The following is a 17,722-nucleotide window of genomic DNA, read 5'->3' on the forward strand; positions in this document are numbered from 1 at the left end:
GTTTTCAATTCTGGTCACCTTATTATAGGAAGGATGTGGAGACTTTAGAGAATTTGCAAAGAAGATTTACCAGGATGGTGCCTGGATTAGAGGGCATGTCTTATGAGAAAAAGTTGAGTGAGCTACTGTTTTTCTCTTTGGAGTGAAGGAGGTTGAGAGGTTGTATGAGATTATAAGAGGCACAGATACAGTGGATAGCCAGAGGCTTCTTTCCTGGGCAGAAAGAGCTAATACTAGGGGGACATAATTTTAAGGTGATTGCAGGAAAGTATATTTGGGATGTGAAAGGAAGATTTTTTTTAAAAACAGAGTAGTGGGGATGGAAGGGTTGGATTGATCTTGAAGTATGTTAAAAGGTCAGAACAACGTTCTGGGTCAAAGGTCTGTACTGTCCTATGTTTATCTCCGGTTTCCAGCATCCGCAGTTTACTGAAGTTGATCACTTATGCATGCCCGTGCCTCCACATCCAAGTCCTACACAGCCCCCAGGGGCAGCTTCACCAGTTCCATTAGTGTGACATTGTCTTATCCCAACAATAACCCCCAAACAGCACCACCAACATAGGCAGTTCATGAGTTTACACCTAATCAGAGGGTGGAAGAAGGGAAGGGGGATGTTGGGAGTGGGACCAAAGGATAGGAGGGAACAGGGGAGAGAGTGAGACTTTGAGGGAAAGCAGTCGGGTTGCGAGGTTGGGGAGGGAGGAAACCAGTCCAAGAGAAAAACATTATTCAGTTCCTACCCTTAAATTTCACATCCAGAACTTCCCCTTCTGCAGAGATGACACCATTGGCATGGAATGTATGGCAAGGACAATGAACGCTAATTTCCAGACCAAGATTCGTGTCTGCAAAACACAAGCTAGTTAGATCCCAACGAAGACAGAAAATCACCAACAACTGACCCAGTCCAGTCCAACACAGGTAACACACGATCTCACCATGTCCCATGGATACATTGAATAATAGCCCATTACTACACAATGAAACCAACACCCTCCAACACAGCCCACCACAAACACAAAATGCCCCCTAACAAAATGTTCCGCAGATCCAACTAAAGCTAACACATGCAACATAATTCAGCCAGCATACAATCTGCTGGTCGATCTCAGTGGGCAGAGCTGCTTCTGTGGGAGGAAAGGAATTGTCCACATTTCGGGTTGAGCCCCTGCATCCAGACTCTGCATCTGTTGTTCCGGATTCCAGCATCTGTAGTCTCTCGTATCTACATTATCCAACCAAACTCCATAGGCTAACAAAGCAGCAACACAAACCCAACGCTGCCTGAACAACATCAAATATAGACTAGTAGCTCAAGGGGCAGTTAGTGAAATTTGGGTCCAGTGACCATAGTTCTATTAGTTTTTAAATAGCTAAGGAAACAAGACAGAACAGGTCCAGAGGGCAAAGAATTGAACTGGATCAGAGCCAACTTTGAGGGCATTAGGTTGTTGACTGGGTGACTCTTTATAAAGGCAAAGGAACAGCTGACAATTTTTAAAAGAGTCAGATCAAGCATCTAGGGCAGCATATTCCTGTTAAGGTGAAGGGTAGACATATGAATTTCAGGGAACGCTGGCTGATAAAGAGATATCAAGGCTCTAGTCAGAAAAAGACAAGCCTTAATACCTTTTTTAGATCATCACTTTTAGGCAGCTGGGTACAAATGAATCCTTCAACGAAAATAAAAATATTATAAACAGGCTTCAGAGGGAAGTCAGGAAGGCAAAAAGAGAGAACGAGATGGATTTGACAAGCAAGATTAAAAATAATCCCAAGAGATCCTTCAGTTATATTAACAGTAAAAGGGTAACTAGGGAGACACGAAGTTTTCTTAAAGACCATCAGGGCCATTTATGTGTAAAGTTGCAGGAGAGGGCTGTGATTTTTAATGTACTTTTCTCCTTAGTGTTTACTAAGTAGAATATCACAGATGCCAAAGAAATGAGGGTAACGAGTGGTCAGTTTTTGGATCATATGCCTATTACAAGGAAGGAGGTTTTTGCAGTCTTGTAGTGCATTAAGCTGGGCAAATCAGAGCCTGACAAAGTGTAACCCTGGACCTTATGAGAGGCCAAAGACGAAATCGCGGAGACCCTTGTAGAGTTATTTGTTTTGTCATTACTCACTGCTGAAGTTGCAGAAGACTGGAGGAGGGTGGCTAATGTTCCATTGTTACCTGACTTCAGTTCTAAGGAAGTTACTGGAGGGAATTCTGAGGGACAAAATCTACCATCACTTGGATAGTCAAGGCCTGATCAGGAATAGTCAGCATGGTTTTGTGTGTGGGAGGTCATGCCTGATGAATATATTTTAGAGTATTTCCAAAGAGGTAACTAAGGGGATAGCAAATCATAAACACAAGAGATTCCACAGATGCTGTAAGTGCTGGCGGAACACGCACAAAATGCCAGAGGAACTCAGCAGGTCAGGCAGCATCTATGGAAACGAATAAACAGTCAACGTTTCAGGCCAAGACCCTTCATCAGGACTGGAAAGGAAGGGGGAAGAAGCCAGAATAAGAAGGTGTGGGGAAGGGAAGAAGCTGGCAGGTAAATGAAGTGAGAAGCTGGGAGGTGCTAGGTGGAAAAGGTAAAGGGCTGAAAAAGAAGGAAACTGCTGGGAGCAGGAGAGTGGACAATGGGAGAAAGGGCACTAGGCAGAGGTGATAGACAGGTGAGGTGAGGAGAAGAGAAGAGGTAAGAGGGGAACCAGAGTGGGAAATTGAAGAAGAGGAAAGGGGGAAGGTGGGAAAAAATCCAGAAGTTGGAATAAATGAATTATTCCATCAGAATGGAGGCTATCTAGACGACATATGAGGTGTTGCTCCCCCAGCCTGAGAGTGGCCTTATTGTGGCAGTAAGAGGAGGCCATGGAACAACGTGACAGGCTGATCTGGAAGGTTAGGTCATACGGGATCTGGGGGAGCTAGCAAGGTGGATTCAGAATTGGCTGGACAGTAGGAAGCGGAGGGTGATAGTTGAAGCTCAATTCTCCGACTGGAGGCCTGTGACTTGTGGGGTGTCTGCTATTCATTATTTATATAAATAACTTGGACGTGAATGCACAAGTTTGCTGATGATTCTAAATTAGGGGGTCTTGTTGATAGTGAAGCAGGTTACAATGTATTACAAAGAGATGTTGATCAGTTAGTGAAATGGACTGAGGAATAGCAAATGGATTTCAACTTGGGTAAATATGAGGTGATGCATTTTGGATGTTCAAAGTAGAGTATACAATCATGGCATGGCATTGACAAGCACTGTGGAATGGGGAATGGGAAGTTCAAGCACACAATTCACTGAAAGCAGCCATGCAAGTAGACAGAAAGGTGAAGAAGGCTTTTAGCATGCTGGCCTTCATCGGTCAGGGCCTCAAGCTTAGGAGTAGGGACATTATGTTGCGGTTATACAAGCTGCTGATAAGCCTGCATTTGAAGTATTTTGTACTGATTTTGTCACCCTGTATAGACAAGATATCAAACTGGAGAGGGTGCAGGAGAGACTTACGAGGATGCTGCCTGGACTAGAGGGTGTGAGCTACAGGGAGAGATTGGCCACGATGGATATTCATTCCCTGTAGTGCAGAAGAATGAAGGGTAACATAGAAGTTTATAAAATTGTGAGGAGTATGTTTTCTCCAGGATTGGGGAGTCCAAAACTATAGGGCACATATACAGGGTAAGAGGAAAGCGACCTGAGAGGTAACTTCCTTACACAGGAGAGTACCTGGAATGAGCTTCCAGAGAAAGTAGTTGAGGCAGATACAATCGCAACATTTAAGAGGCATTTGGATGGGTATATGGAGGAGAGGGATTTGGAGGGTTGTGGGCCAAATGTGGGCAAGTGGGACTAGCAGGGAGGATGGTGTGGTTGAAATGGGCCACTTGAATCAAGTGGCCTGTTTCTGTGCTATGACTTCGTATACAGTTGAACACAAAAATTTTCCACAATCCATGACAAATTCAAATAATCTGACAAATTCACAGTGCAATCCCATCAAGCCAACTGATATCTAACATTGTCCAAACAGAAGTCACATGGATGCAGCATCATTGAACACAGTTGAAGGCTTCGCATTACACATGGACACTGAGAGACCACAATAGAAACCATTGGCTTCCATCAAGTTCCACTCGCAATTCAAACTCAACACATCTCCCATACAATGTGGGTCCAGGAGAACCCACCATCATCCAACTTCACCTTTCCACATTGCGGAAATGCAACACAATACAACGTAAACCTCAAACTAAGGCCACTGAACCACAGCCAACAAACACAGACCAAGGATAATGCAAAGATAACACACAAATCATCAGTGTCATTGATTCCAAACCTTGGTTCACAAGGTGGTCCCCATAACAGACAAACTGGACAATGGCCAATTGCGCTGCAGGTCCCTGTGCTCAGAGCACCAGGTGACCCCAAGCTGCTGTGAGCAGCAACATCATCCCCACACTGACCATTGCCTGCAGCTCCCTGCTCTCCTTGCTGACCATCTGATGGGTTCAGCTTTCAGTGCTCACCATTTCCCCAAATAGTAATGGGTCACATCATCTGTTTCCCACACTCTCTCCCCACAACTGTCCCCCACATCCTCCTCCCCAACCTAGCCTACCTTTACCCCTCACCCCACACATACCCCTTACTCTATCTGCCTCACCTTCTCCCCACTCCCCCTCTCCACACACCCCAACCTCTCTCCCTGACACCACTCCCATCCCCTAACAAATTTTCAACATCTCCCACCCCCTCAGCCCCTTTTCCCCATCCCCAACTCTCAACACTTCTCATCCCCTCTCCCCCGCATGCCTCCCCCCTCAGCCCCTCTCCCACACCCCACCCACATCTCTCTCCCTACACCCCTTCCCTCTCCACTGGTCACTGTGCTCGGCCCCGTCCCGAAGTTTGACAGGTGTAGCTCCGATGTGATCCTCACCTCTGTTGATAAGCCATTCCTTCACGCTCTCGGTGACATCAAAGGAGACCCATTCGCTAAAGCCCTTGGTAAGGACCACCTTCCCTGCGATGTACCGCTGCTTGGTGATGTGGTCGTCTGGCTTGAGGATCTGACGGGGAACAAGTGTAACTGACCTGTTCGTACGTATGCCCCACACACAGTCCCTACGCCTCACACATGGTTCATACCCTGTGCACAGTTCATACACCCCACACAGGACTCTCCATCTGACCCATACTGCGCACCCCATGTCAGATCACCTTACCCCTATAACCCAGTTCCATAACCAGAGTTAATCCATCCCTCTGCCCAGCACCAGTCCCAGACCCCTCCCCAGGCATGGAATGGGACAGGCAGCAAGCAGCGGGATCCTCCCACTCTGGGGAGAGAGGGGAGAGGGGTCAGGTTTAGGTGAAGGTGGGGGGTGTAGTGGAGAAGGTACAGATGAAGGGAGGAGGAATTTGGAGGTGGAGAGAGACAGAAGGAGAGAGGGAAGATGTACATTGAGGGAGTAAGAAGAAGCAGGTACAGATGGAGGGAGAGACGAGAAGGGAGAAGGTGCAGATGGGGGGGGGAGGTGACAGAGGGTGAGGGGAGACAGGGTGTGTGGCTCCAACCAACACAGTCTGTACCTGATAGACTTCAATCCTCTGCTCGCTCCGTTTGGCACTGATGTTTGGCACACGCAGCGCACGGAATTCTGCCCGGAAGAGATTGGAAACATTCTTCTCCATGGAAGACACATTGAAACGGAAAACTTTGGAAGTAATGCCACGACACGAACTGACATCATCTGGAAAACACATTGGGTCCATGTTACAGTACAGCTCAGGGTCAGAACAATAGGTTACAGGAGTGGGAATCTATAGAGTAATAGATACCCAGTCCACAATAATGGCTGGGATCAAACCCAGGGTTTGAGTTGGGGTTTTATATGCCCAGTAACAGATCCCCAGGAGTGGGTTACAGGCTGGGTTCTAATCCAGGAGCTCGGGGGGTTGATGTAGAAGGTTGGCTGAGGAAGGAATATAACACTGTTGCCTGAGGTACTGTGTACAAGAATTGGGATCTCACATTGTAGCTGAATGACGCCTTGGTTAGGCTGCACTTGTGTGCTGCTTTGTTGTCACACAGTAGGAATGGGGTGATTAGCCACAGGAAAGAATCACAAGGGTGTTACTGGGACTAGAGGGCTCCTGTTACAAGGGAAGACTGGGCAGGTTGTGACTGTCTTCCTTGCAGACTCAGAGGTTAAGGAGTGACCTTACGAAATCCTGTAATATAATGATACAGGATAGGGCGTCTAAAGTAAGAGTGCATAGGTTTGAGGCGTGAGTGAGGAGGTTCAAAGGGGATCCAAGGGATAACATTTTCACACTGAGTAGTTGGTATTTGGAATGAGCTGCCAGAGGAGATGGTGGTGACAGGAACCTTCTGGACAGACACCAGAGGAATCTTGATCAGCTAGGTAAGTGGGCTGAGAAATAGTTTTATAGTAAATAGTAGTGCCCTTGGGAGTGATGTGGAACAGAGGGACCTAGAAGTTCAGATATATACCTACATTAGACTATACTGACTACAGCTTGGCTTTCAATATTATAATTCCAAATAAACTTGTCATCAAACTGTGAGATCTGGGAGTCCAAAGATTCAAGGTACTTTTATTATCAAAGCATGTTTGCAGTATACCACTCTGAGTTTGTCCTCCTGCAAGCTGCCACAAAATAAATAAACCACCGTTCAAAGAAAACATAAAACATCCAACGCATGGAAAAAAGAACAAATCGAGCAAAAGGCAAAAAAACAAGTGAATAACACTCAGAATATTAAACATCAAACCAGAGAGGCTTTGAAATAGTCTAGGAATGTTCAGTTTCAGTTCAACTTAGCACTGTGTTGGTTATTGACTGCAGGCTGCAGAGACAGTCCAGGGCGAAGCACCCTGATCAAAATCGCACAAAATAACAATTTAAAAGAAAAGAAAAAGCAGAAACACACGTAACATGAACCACAGAGTTCCCTCTGAAACTGGATCCTCAACCTCCTGACCAACAAACCACAATTATTCGCAACACAGGTGCTCCACAAGGCTGCAACTTCGGCCCTCTTCTCTATTCCCTGTACACTCATGACTGCATAGCCAAATTCTGCGCTAACTCCAGCTACATGTTTGCAGATAATACCACTGAAATACAGTGGGCTGTATTTCAGATAACGATGAGGCTTGAGTACAGGGAGGAGATAGAGACCCTAGTGATATCGTGTCATAACAGCAACCTTTCCCTCAACATCAGCAAAACAAAAAAGTGGGCGGTTCACATGCTCATCAATGATCCTGAGGTCAAAAAGGTCGAGAGCTTCAAGTTCCTAGGAGTGAACATCACTGATATCTTGTCCTGGTCCAACCACATAGATGCCATGGCCGAAAAGGCTCACCAACAACCTCTACTCCCCCTCAAGAGGCTGAAGAAATTCAGCATAGCCCCAGCAACTCTCACCGATTTTTAAAGAAAGATCTGATGCATCACAGTTTGGAACACAACTGCTCTGTCCGTAATCACAAGAAAGTGGCGAGAATTTTGGACACAGCTCAACACATCATGGAAACCAGCCTCCCCTCCATGGATAGTTTAAACTTCAGTAAAGCAGCCAACATAGTCAAAGTCCCCACCCATCCTGGGCATCCTCTCTTCTCTCCTTTCCCATTGAGCAGAAGATACAAAAGTCTGAAAACATGTACCAACAAGCTCAAAGACAGCTTTTGCCACAGTTATTGAATAAGTCCCTTGTACAGTAAGATCAACTCTTGACCTCACAATCCACCCTGTTATGATCTTGCATCTTATTGTTCACATTCACCTGTACTTTCTCTGTAGTTGTTACACTTTATTCTGCATTCTGTTACTGTTTTACCTTGTACTATTTCAATGCACTGTGTAATAAACAGTGTGCAAGACAAGCTTTTCACTGTATCTTAGTACATGTGACAATAATAATAATAAATCAACTAATAGGTTTTATTGAATGAGCTGCCGGAGGAAACGTTGGAGCAGGTAGATTAACAACATGAAAAAGACAGTTGGACAAGTAAATGGATTGGGAAAGGTTTAGAAGGTTATGGACCTAACGCTGGCAAATGAGACTAGCTTGAATGGGGCACCTTGGTTGGCACGGACCTGTTGAGATGAATGGCCTGTTTCTATGCTGTACTGTTCTAAGTGGGATTAGTATAAATAGTCAAGGTGGTCAGCACAGACCTGTTGGACTGAATGGCCTGTTTCTGTGCTCAATACAATGAATGTGATGGATTAATAATGAAAACCAAGTAGAGAGCCAATGGATTAAACAAAGATTCAGTAGCAGACTTCACTACAGAGGCCACAGTAGCATCCCCGATACTATGGTTAGTCTGGCAGTGGGAAGTAGGGGACATCACCAGGGCTATGGGACTGAGTGAACTGTGAACTGACAGGTGTCTGGCTCCACAACAACTTCATCCAAGGAGTTTAAGTGATGAGCCCAATGCCATGGTTAATGCCTTGGATTTTATTTTTCCAAAATTCACTGCATAAGGAAAGTTCACAGGATTGGAGAGTCATAAATATTCTGACTTTGAGGGAAAGGAGAACGGGAAATGATTCAGAGCCCAGCCAAACCCCTTGACAGAGGGAAAGTGTTAAACACAAAAGATTTTGCAGATGCTGGAAACCCAGAATACCATATAAAATTCTGTAGGATCTCAGCAAGTCAGGCAGCATCTATAGAGGGGAGTAAGGAGTTGATATTTGAGGCCAAGACTGTTCATCAGGACTAGAAAGGAAGGGGGCAGAAGCCAGAATAAGAATGTGGGGGAGAGGAACAGAGTACAAACCAGCAGGTGTTAAGTGAAATAGGTGAAAGGAAAATGTTCAAAGTTGTGAGTGAAGATGCAGTGACTTCCCTTTGAAGTGTCACAGTAATGAAGCCACTCTCATTTTACATAGAACATAAAACAGAGCAGGAAAGCCTCTCCTCCCCATATCTGCCAAACACGACAACCCACACTTAAGATTCAAGATTATTTATCACGTGTACATTGAAATATAGAGACGGTGTCAGTGCACCACAGCACAGAAACAGGCCCTTCAGCCCATCTAGTCTGTGCCAAACGATTATTCTGCCTAGTCCCATGCACCATAGCCCTCCATAACCCTGCCATCCATGTGCTTATCTAACCTTGTCTTAAATGTTGCAGTCAAGGTTGTATCCAGCATTTGCACTAGCTGCTCATTCCACACTCACACAACCCTGAGTGAAGAAGTTCCCTCTCAGATTCCCTCTTAAATGTTTCACCTTTATCCCTTAACCCATGACCTCTAGTTCTAGTCTCACCCAACTTCAATGGAGAAAGCCTGCTTGCATTTACCCTATCAATATCCCTTGTAATTTTGTATACCTCTATCAAATTTCCTCTCATTCTCCTACACTCCAGAGAATAAAATACTAGCCTTTCCCTATAACTCAGGTCTAACAGACTCAGCAAAATTCTTGTAAATTTTCTCTACTCTTTCAAATTTATTAATATCTTTCATGCAGGTTGGTGACCGGTACTGCAAACAATACTCCAAATTTGGCCTCAGCAACATCTTATTCAATTTCAATATAACACCCCCCAACTCCTGAACCCAACACTTTGATTTATGAAGGCAAATTAGCCAAAAGTTCTCTTTATGACCCTATCTAGCTGTGATGCCACTTTCAAGGAATTATGGATCTGTAGTGCTAAATCCCTCTGTTCTACTACATTCCTCAATGCCCTACCATTCACTGTCTAAATCTTACCATGGTTTGTCCTACCAAAGTTCCACACTTCACACTGGTCTGCATCAAATTCCATCTGCCATTCTTCCTGCTGGTCCAGAAACTACTGCAAATTTTGACAGCATTCCTTGCAGTCCACTATACTTCCGATCTTGAAGTCATTTGAAAATTTGCTGATCCAGTTTACATATAATGAAATGCTTCATTTCTGTCAAATCAAATCAGCAAGGATTGGTTGAGGCAAGTGTCGCCACACTTCTGGCACCAACATAGCGCGTCCACAACTCACCAACATAGCACGTCCACAACTCACCAACATAGCACGTCCACAACTCACTAACCATAACTGTAACTCTTTGGAATGTGAGAGGAAACCAGAGCAAATGAAGAAAACCCATGCAGTCACATACAAGCTACTTACAAACAGCAGCAGGAATTGAACCCCTATTGCTGATCATTGGCGGTGTAAAGCACTACACTATCGTGCCTCCTATACTGTTGTTATTATAGAACTTCTAAGAACACTGCCAGACAAAGGTGAGACTTTGCAGACAGCATACAGGAGAATGCTTATAAGTTCATGTTTTGATCTTTAAGCCCACAGCCAGAAGTACAACAGAAATAGAACGGGCTGTTGAAAAGCATGAGTGATCCTACAGTCAACAAAGTCGATGGACCTGATCCCAAACACAAGTACAGCACCTGGAAGGGTTGGGCGGGCTCTACTGTGACAAAAATAGTAGTTGCCGGGAAGACCAGTAAAGACTGAAGTGCTGGGAGAATGAACCGCACTCCCTCAAATTCTCCTGGGCTAGGTACAATTACTGGAAAAGCAGACAGCAGGCTTCATGGTTTAGTTGCTTTATCAGAGAGAGTTGTGGGACTGCTGTGGACTCTTCCCAAGGGATTGTCTTCCTGTGTTATCCAGATGGCAGTACTTGGATAAGGGAAAAGGCAGCAACAGCAGCTTTATGGCAAGGTCATTTTGGACAAATGTGGAAGTCCTGTCTCATTCCTGCACGACCTCTCCCCGCCACCCCAACCTGGAACCGCCAGCAATGCCGTACAGACTGCTCTACCCTTCACAGGATGCTCCACTACCTTCCTGACCGCAGTCTCCAGCTCATCTCATGTACACATCAAGCTGCCACTTGAGGAACTGGGTGCCATAACCACAGCCATGAAACAGCACACCCCAACAGCTTCTTCATCATCGCTGGGCACCTCAACCAGGCTTGCCTGAAGTCGTCTCTGCCCAGCTCCCATTGATCTGGAACTGCTGCAATGTGCCTACGGCCACAACAGGCCTACAGCAAATGCAATCTCACTGGCTCTCCACTGGGCCTTGGACCACCTGGACAATAGCAATGCCTACGTCAGGCTGCTGTTCATTGATTACAGCTCAGCATTCAAGACCAGCAACCCCTCAGTACTAATCAATATGCTTCAAAACTTGGGCCTCTGTTGCTCCCTCTCCAATTGGACCCTTGACTTCCAAATTAGAAGATGGTCAGTGCTGATCAGAAATAACTTCTCCCCCTCACTGACAATCAGCACAGGTGCACCTCAAGGATGTGTGCTTAGTCCATTGTTCCACTCTCTCTACACTTATCACTGTATCACTAGGCACAGCTCAAACCCTATCTATAAATTTATTATTTGACACAACTGTTGATTGCAACCATGAAGATGAGGCATACAGATCAGCTGGTTGAGTGGTGTCACAACAACAACCTTGCGCTCAACATCAGTAAGTCCAAGGAATTGACTGTGGACTTCAGAAAGGGCAAGTTGGGAGAACACCTGCCAGTCCTTATTGAGGGATCAGCAGCTTCAAGTTCCTGGGAGTCAACATCTCTGAAGATCTATTCTGGGCCCAACATATTAATGCAATTATAAAGTAGGCACATTAGCAGCTATATTTATTAGGAGTTTTCAGAGATTCATATGTCACCAAAAACCCCAGTAAATTTCTACAGATGTACTGTGGAGAGCATTCTGACTCATTGCATCAACACCTGGTATGGAGGCTCCAATGCACAGGACTGGAAAAAGTTGCAGAGCCAGTTCCATCATGGGCACTAGCCTCCTCAACATTGAGGACATCTTCAAAAGGTTACATCCATCATAAGGACCCCAATCTCTCATCAGGGATGAGGTACAAGAACCTGAAGATGTACCTTCGATGTTTTAGGAACAGATTTTTCCACTCACTTTTTTTTTGCTTTCTTTTGCACTACTTATTTAATTTATATATCTTTTTTCTTATTGTAATTTGTAGTTTGTTTTATCATGCACTGCACTACACTGCTGCCACAAAAATCTTACAACATATACCAGTGATATTAAACCTGATTCTGATCTAAGTACCTATCTGAGTGTCTCTTAAAAGTCCCTAATGCATCTGCCAACACTGGCAGTGCATTCCATGCACCCACCACTCTGTAAAAAAACTACCTCTGACATCCCCCCCATACTTTCCTCCAATCACATTAAAATTATAGCCCCTCGTATTACCAAGAACACATTAGATTTGAAAAATCACAAGGAGACATGATGAATAGGTATGTGGCAGAGGATTGGCAAATGGCTTTCAATCCACATAAATGTGAACTACAGCTCTATAAAACTCTGATTAGACCACTCTTGGAATATTGTGTTTAGTTCTGATTGCCTCGTTATAGGAAGGATGAAGAAGCTTTCGAGGAGGTGCAGAGGGAACTTGCCAGAGAGGTGACTTGATGGAAGAGTAAAAGATTGTTAAGAGGCCTAGATTGAGTGGGTAGCTAGAGATTGAAAATGGCTAAAACCAGAGGATATTTGGTTAAGGTGAGTCGAGGAAAGTTTAGCAGAGATGTTACAAGTAGTTTTTTTCCTATACAAAATGAGTATTGGGTGCCTGGAATGCACTGCTGGAGGTGGTGGTAGAGGCAGATACTTCAGGGACATTTAAGACTTAGATAGCCACATGGATGAAAGACAAATGGTGGGCTATATAAAGAATGGAAAGGTTAGATTGATCTTGGAGTATGTTAAAAGTTTGGCCCAATATTGTGGGCTGAAGGGCCTGTACTGTGCTGTACTGTTCTATGAGGGATTGCATTTGAGAGATCAAACCAGGATAGGCCTTATACAGTGAATGGTAGGGCCCTGGGGAGTGACCTATGTATGCAATGCATAGTTCACTGAATGTGGTGTCACAAATAGGTCAGGTGGTTTAAAAAAAAGGTATTTGGCACACTGGTCTTCATCAGTCAGGGCATTTAGTATCTTGTAGTTATAAAAGACATTGGTGAGGCGGCATTTGTACTACTGTGTACAGTTTTGGTCACCCTGTTACAGGAAAGATGCTATGAAACTAGAAAGGGTTACCAGAAAAAAAGTTACCAGGATGTTACACACACAAAATGCTGGAGGAACTCAGCAGATCAGGCAGCATCTTTGGAAAGGACTAATGAGTTGACATTTCTAATAAAGGGTCTTGCCCCAAATCGTTGACTCCTTATTCCTTTCCATTGATGCTGCCTGACCTGCTAAGTGGCTCCAGCATCTTGTGTGTTACTCTAGATTTCCAGCATCTGCAGAGTATCTTGTTTTACCAGGATGCTGCCAGGACTTGGGGACTTGAGTTACAAGGAATGGTTGAGTAGACTAGAACTTTATTCCCTGGAATGTGACAGATTAAGGGGTGATCTGATAGAGGTATACAAGATCATAAGGAGCATAGACAGTTTGAAAACACAGTCTTTTCCCCCCAGTGAGGGGGTGATAAAACAATAAGGTGTAGGTTTTTAAGAATCAGAGGTAAGAATTTTAAAAGGGACATCAGAGGCAGCTTTTCACACAAAGGGTGGAGTGTATTTGAAATATTGGTTGATGTGGACACATTAGACCATAAGACATTGGAGCAGAACTCGGTCCATCAAGTCTGCTCTACCATTCCATCATGGGTGATATACTATCCCCCTTGATCCTATTCTCCTGCCTTTTTCCTATAACCCTGATGCCCTGAACCTATCAATCGCCGCTAAAATACACCCAGTGACTTGACCTCTAAAGTCATCTGTGCCAATGAATTCCACAGATTCAGCACTCTCTGGCTAAAGAAATTCCTCCTCATCTCTGTTCCAAAGTCACATAACTCTAGCAATGTTTAAAAGCTATTTAGGTAAATAGACGGACATGAGAGATTAAAGGGCTACGGGCCAAACGCGGGCAGATGGATCCAGCTCCCTGGACAAACGGTTGGCCTGAAGAGTCTGCTCCCACGCGGTACGATTGTAGGACTGCTATCTGCGCTGATCAGATACAGTTACTATAAGTTGGAAAACTTCAATAGATTCAAAAGTAAGTGCGGCACGTTGTCTTCGGGAGGTGCCGACACGGCTGTAGTGAACATGCCAGCGGATCTCGGAGGGAAGTGAATCGCAACCCCTCTGCAGCAGCTGCTGGTATTTGGATCGGTGAGTCCAACCCTAGGGGAGGCTGACCCGGTGCTCTTCCAACATTATGTGCGGTGCGCACAGCCGCCAGCGATTTTCAGATGTGTCCTGGTACCTGCAGGGTTGCACCGGTGTGTAGATACACACATGGGTGGGATCACGCATGCGGCGGGCTCCCGTGTAACCCCATAACCAGTGGGTACGCACCTCGGTACCGAGAACCGCAGCGAAGTCGGCTGCCTCGTAGACGACACTGTCAATTCATCCTGGTCAATTACCATTAGGTCAGAGAGATCACGACACTGCGAGACCTCGCTCTCACCCGAGTCCGCTCGCTGCCCCCCTCACTGTCCGCTCAAAGTGCCAATGTCCCCTGCCTGGGTTTAGGGCGCACACGCCCCTCCGCCGCGTACCCGAGGCTACAAGAATCCCTGGCTGACATACTGCCCTCCTTCCGGATAGCAGCCTGCTCCCTCTGCTGGCCACCAGCCTGCGGGGCGAGAGCCCAGCTCCGGGAGGGGGTCGCCGCCAGCCTGAGGGGCGAGAGCCCAGCTCCGGGAGGGGGTCGCCGCCAGCCCGCGGTTATGCAACGGCTGTTCACGTACCGAGTTCTACGTCAAATCTGTCCAGGGAACTAGCTGTGAACTTTTCGTACTACAGACTGCACAGATTGTTACCAACAACACACAACTCCAGTACTGCTACAGCTGCCACACACAGTGAAGCAAACTTTAATTCACCCAGGCAGAGTGTGGGATACAGATCATACGGCCCAACACACTGAGAAAAGGGACAGAGCCACCGTTCAATCTTTGTCTTCACTCTATCCTGGGAAAGTGTGCAGTCAGTGTACTGTATATTATACCCAGGGTGTGTAATAAGATGATGCAAAGGAAGCTTCACCCTGTGTCTGACCCCTGGGAGTGTGTGATGGGACGGTGCAGAGGGAACTTTACTTTGAGTGTGTATTGGAACGGCGCGGAGGAAATATCATTCTGTGTCTGAGTGCGTGGATGGGCACTGTAGAGAGAACTTCACACCGCGTTTTACCCCTGGAGTGAATTCGTAGACATTTTGTACACTTATACCAGATGTTGCCAAATATTAGCATATGCCGCTTGCTACAGATCTGCACATCTGCTCATCAGGACAGATCCACTTCAGTGCCTGACAGGTGCGTCACTCGGTGTGTAGTCTATACCAAGCTCCTCTCTATCCCGACAATAGACCCAACACCAGAGGTGATACTGACCTCCGGGCACACTTGCGCCCGTCCCCACTTCCCCTGCCTAGCCCTGGCCTATGCTCTTGATAGAGGCCTTTCACTATCCCTGGGAATGCTGGGACTGTCCTGCCTCCATTTGCGCCCCACCTGCTGCTGGCAGCAGACCAGACACTGGCAGCTCTGACAGCGGGCAATGGGGAGGGGGGAGGGGGGAAGGAGGGGAGGGGGGGGTAGGTGACCAGTTGGGAGTCCCAGCCTCAGTCTCAAACCCTCCCTACCCCGACACCGTTGTGTGACAGGGTGTGTACCAACGTGAGCCAGGTGTGGTGACGCCCTTTCGGCCGGTCCCAGAGGCAGAGGGGAGGGGAGGGAGGTGGGAGGTGACCAGCTGGGGTTCCCTGCCTCGGTCTCAAACCCTCCCTACCCAGATCACTGCTGTGTGATCAGGTGTGGGAGGGTGTGCACTGAGAGCCCAGCCAGGTGCCAGGCGTCGGAACGCCCCCCTCGGCCCACCCAGAGGTGGAGAGGAGGGGGTGGTGGGTTTAGAACTCGCATTTGCCACCCTCACTTACTGTCGACGGTTGGGCCGGGAATCATGTCAAACTTGTACACCTCCTTGGCGTAGTACTCGAAATCGGTGTTATGAGTCAAACAGCTCTGTTCGCGGTCCCTGCCCAGCTCTTGCAGCAGCTCCCGGGTGCTGTTATACATGGCCAGGACCTGTGGCGGCACCTCGGCGGGCCCCGGCTCCTCGGGGGGGCTGGTGAACCGCAGCTTGCTCAGGATCTGCCCGCGGATGGCCTCCACACGCTTCTTCTTCACGTGTTCAGTGTCCACCGTGGAGCAGGTGGAGAGCGGTCGGCTCACGGCCACCAGGTCCAAAGCGGTCAACAGCAGCAGCAGCCTCCGCACACACATGATCGTCCCGGGAGCGCGGCGCGCACCCGCGCACAGAGTTTCCACAACTCCGCGAACTTTCCAACAACCTTACACTACTTTCGCAAACTTTCCAGCAACTTCACAAACTTTCCAGCAATTTCGCAGACTTTCCAGCAACTTCGCAAATTTCGCCCACGTCCCAGATGTGGTGCGAGCTCTGGCCAGCGATGACGGTCGGCTGGCTCCCGTCTGCGCTTGTCCCAGGACCAAGCTCCTCCGACACCCAGCGCCGCACAAAGGGTCGATCCCACTCGCTGTCTCTCGCCCTCCGCAGTCTAGCTCGATGCCTCCCACTTCCAGCCTTTTATACTCGCCGCGGTGACGTTCCGGAAGGGCCGGATCATCGAGCCCGGCCGTGGGCACGGCGTCATCAGCAACAGGGCAGCCAGGAGCTGGGGAACAACAGCAGCCGTTCCGGCAGCAGAGGCCCAAGCAGGCAGAGACGCCCGCAGAAGTTTATATACACTGACAGACATTAATACACGTTACAGAATACGCACGAATGCACATTCTACACAGATACACGCATCACAGCCGCACACACTACAGGGAAAACACAGCAAAAAACACAAATACACACATCTAGGCAACACAAATGCGCACACACACACAATACAGGGATACAGCGCAGCCACACACAAATACACTACACAGATGCTACACGTACACAAGACACACTTACACATACACATATAGGAGGCATCACAGTGGCATACACACATATACACTACTGGGATACATCACATCTACACAGACACGCACACACACACTCACAACAGGAAAACATCACAGTGACACACACATTACAGATACACAAATCACGGCGACACACACTTGACCTTGCCATGGGAAATCCCTCCCCACCTGGACCAGAGCTTGTACAACTGCAACATAAGGTCCCGACTTCTATACTCAGTGCCCTGACTGATGAAGGCCAGTTGTGCCTTCTTCTCCACCCTGTCTGCCTGTGGTGTTGCTTTTACTGAACTACGCATTTGTGGTCCTAGATCTCTCCGTTCCATTATACTCCCTAGTTCTCTACCATTCATGGTATAAGCCCCAAACACTCAAACTTATCTGTACTGAAATCCATTTGCCATTCCTCAGCCCATTTCACTAACTGATCAAGATTCCCTTGTAATCCTCATAACCTCTTTCACTATCAACAACACCTCCTTATTTTATGTCATCTTCAAATTTACCAATCAAGCCTTGTGCATCCACATCCAAATCCCACTTATCTAAATAAGCAATAATGATTATATATACAGTCCCAACACCGACCTCTGTGGCACATCACAAGTCACCAACCTCCATTCTGAGAAATAACCTTCAATCACCACTCTCTGCT

General features: G+C 46.9%; 1 protein-coding gene across 2 annotated transcripts in view; it reads right to left on the reverse strand.

Annotated features, from left to right (window-relative positions):
- tgfb3 (transforming growth factor, beta 3) overlaps positions 1–16,655 on the reverse strand; it is a 28,129-nt gene extending 11,474 nt beyond the window's left edge. Inside the window, exons 1-4 of one of the 2 annotated variants that reach the window (XM_063046031.1) lie at positions 16,005–16,654; positions 5,598–5,758; positions 4,945–5,074; positions 744–848 (exon numbers count right to left, since the gene is read on the reverse strand). In XM_063046031.1, the coding sequence (XP_062902101.1) occupies positions 744–848; positions 4,945–5,074; positions 5,598–5,758; positions 16,005–16,350 (742 nt within the window). In that variant the 5' untranslated portion in view covers positions 16,351–16,654. Of the gene's footprint in view, positions 1–743; positions 849–4,944; positions 5,075–5,597; positions 5,759–16,004 lie in introns of both variants that reach the window. The other variant, XM_063046041.1, reaches the window with a different exon arrangement.
- Between the last annotated feature and the right edge of the window lie 1,067 nt (positions 16,656–17,722).

Source organism: Mobula hypostoma, chromosome 1 (genome assembly GCF_963921235.1).
Source record: "Mobula hypostoma chromosome 1, sMobHyp1.1, whole genome shotgun sequence".
NCBI lineage: Eukaryota > Metazoa > Chordata > Chondrichthyes > Myliobatiformes > Myliobatidae > Mobula > Mobula hypostoma.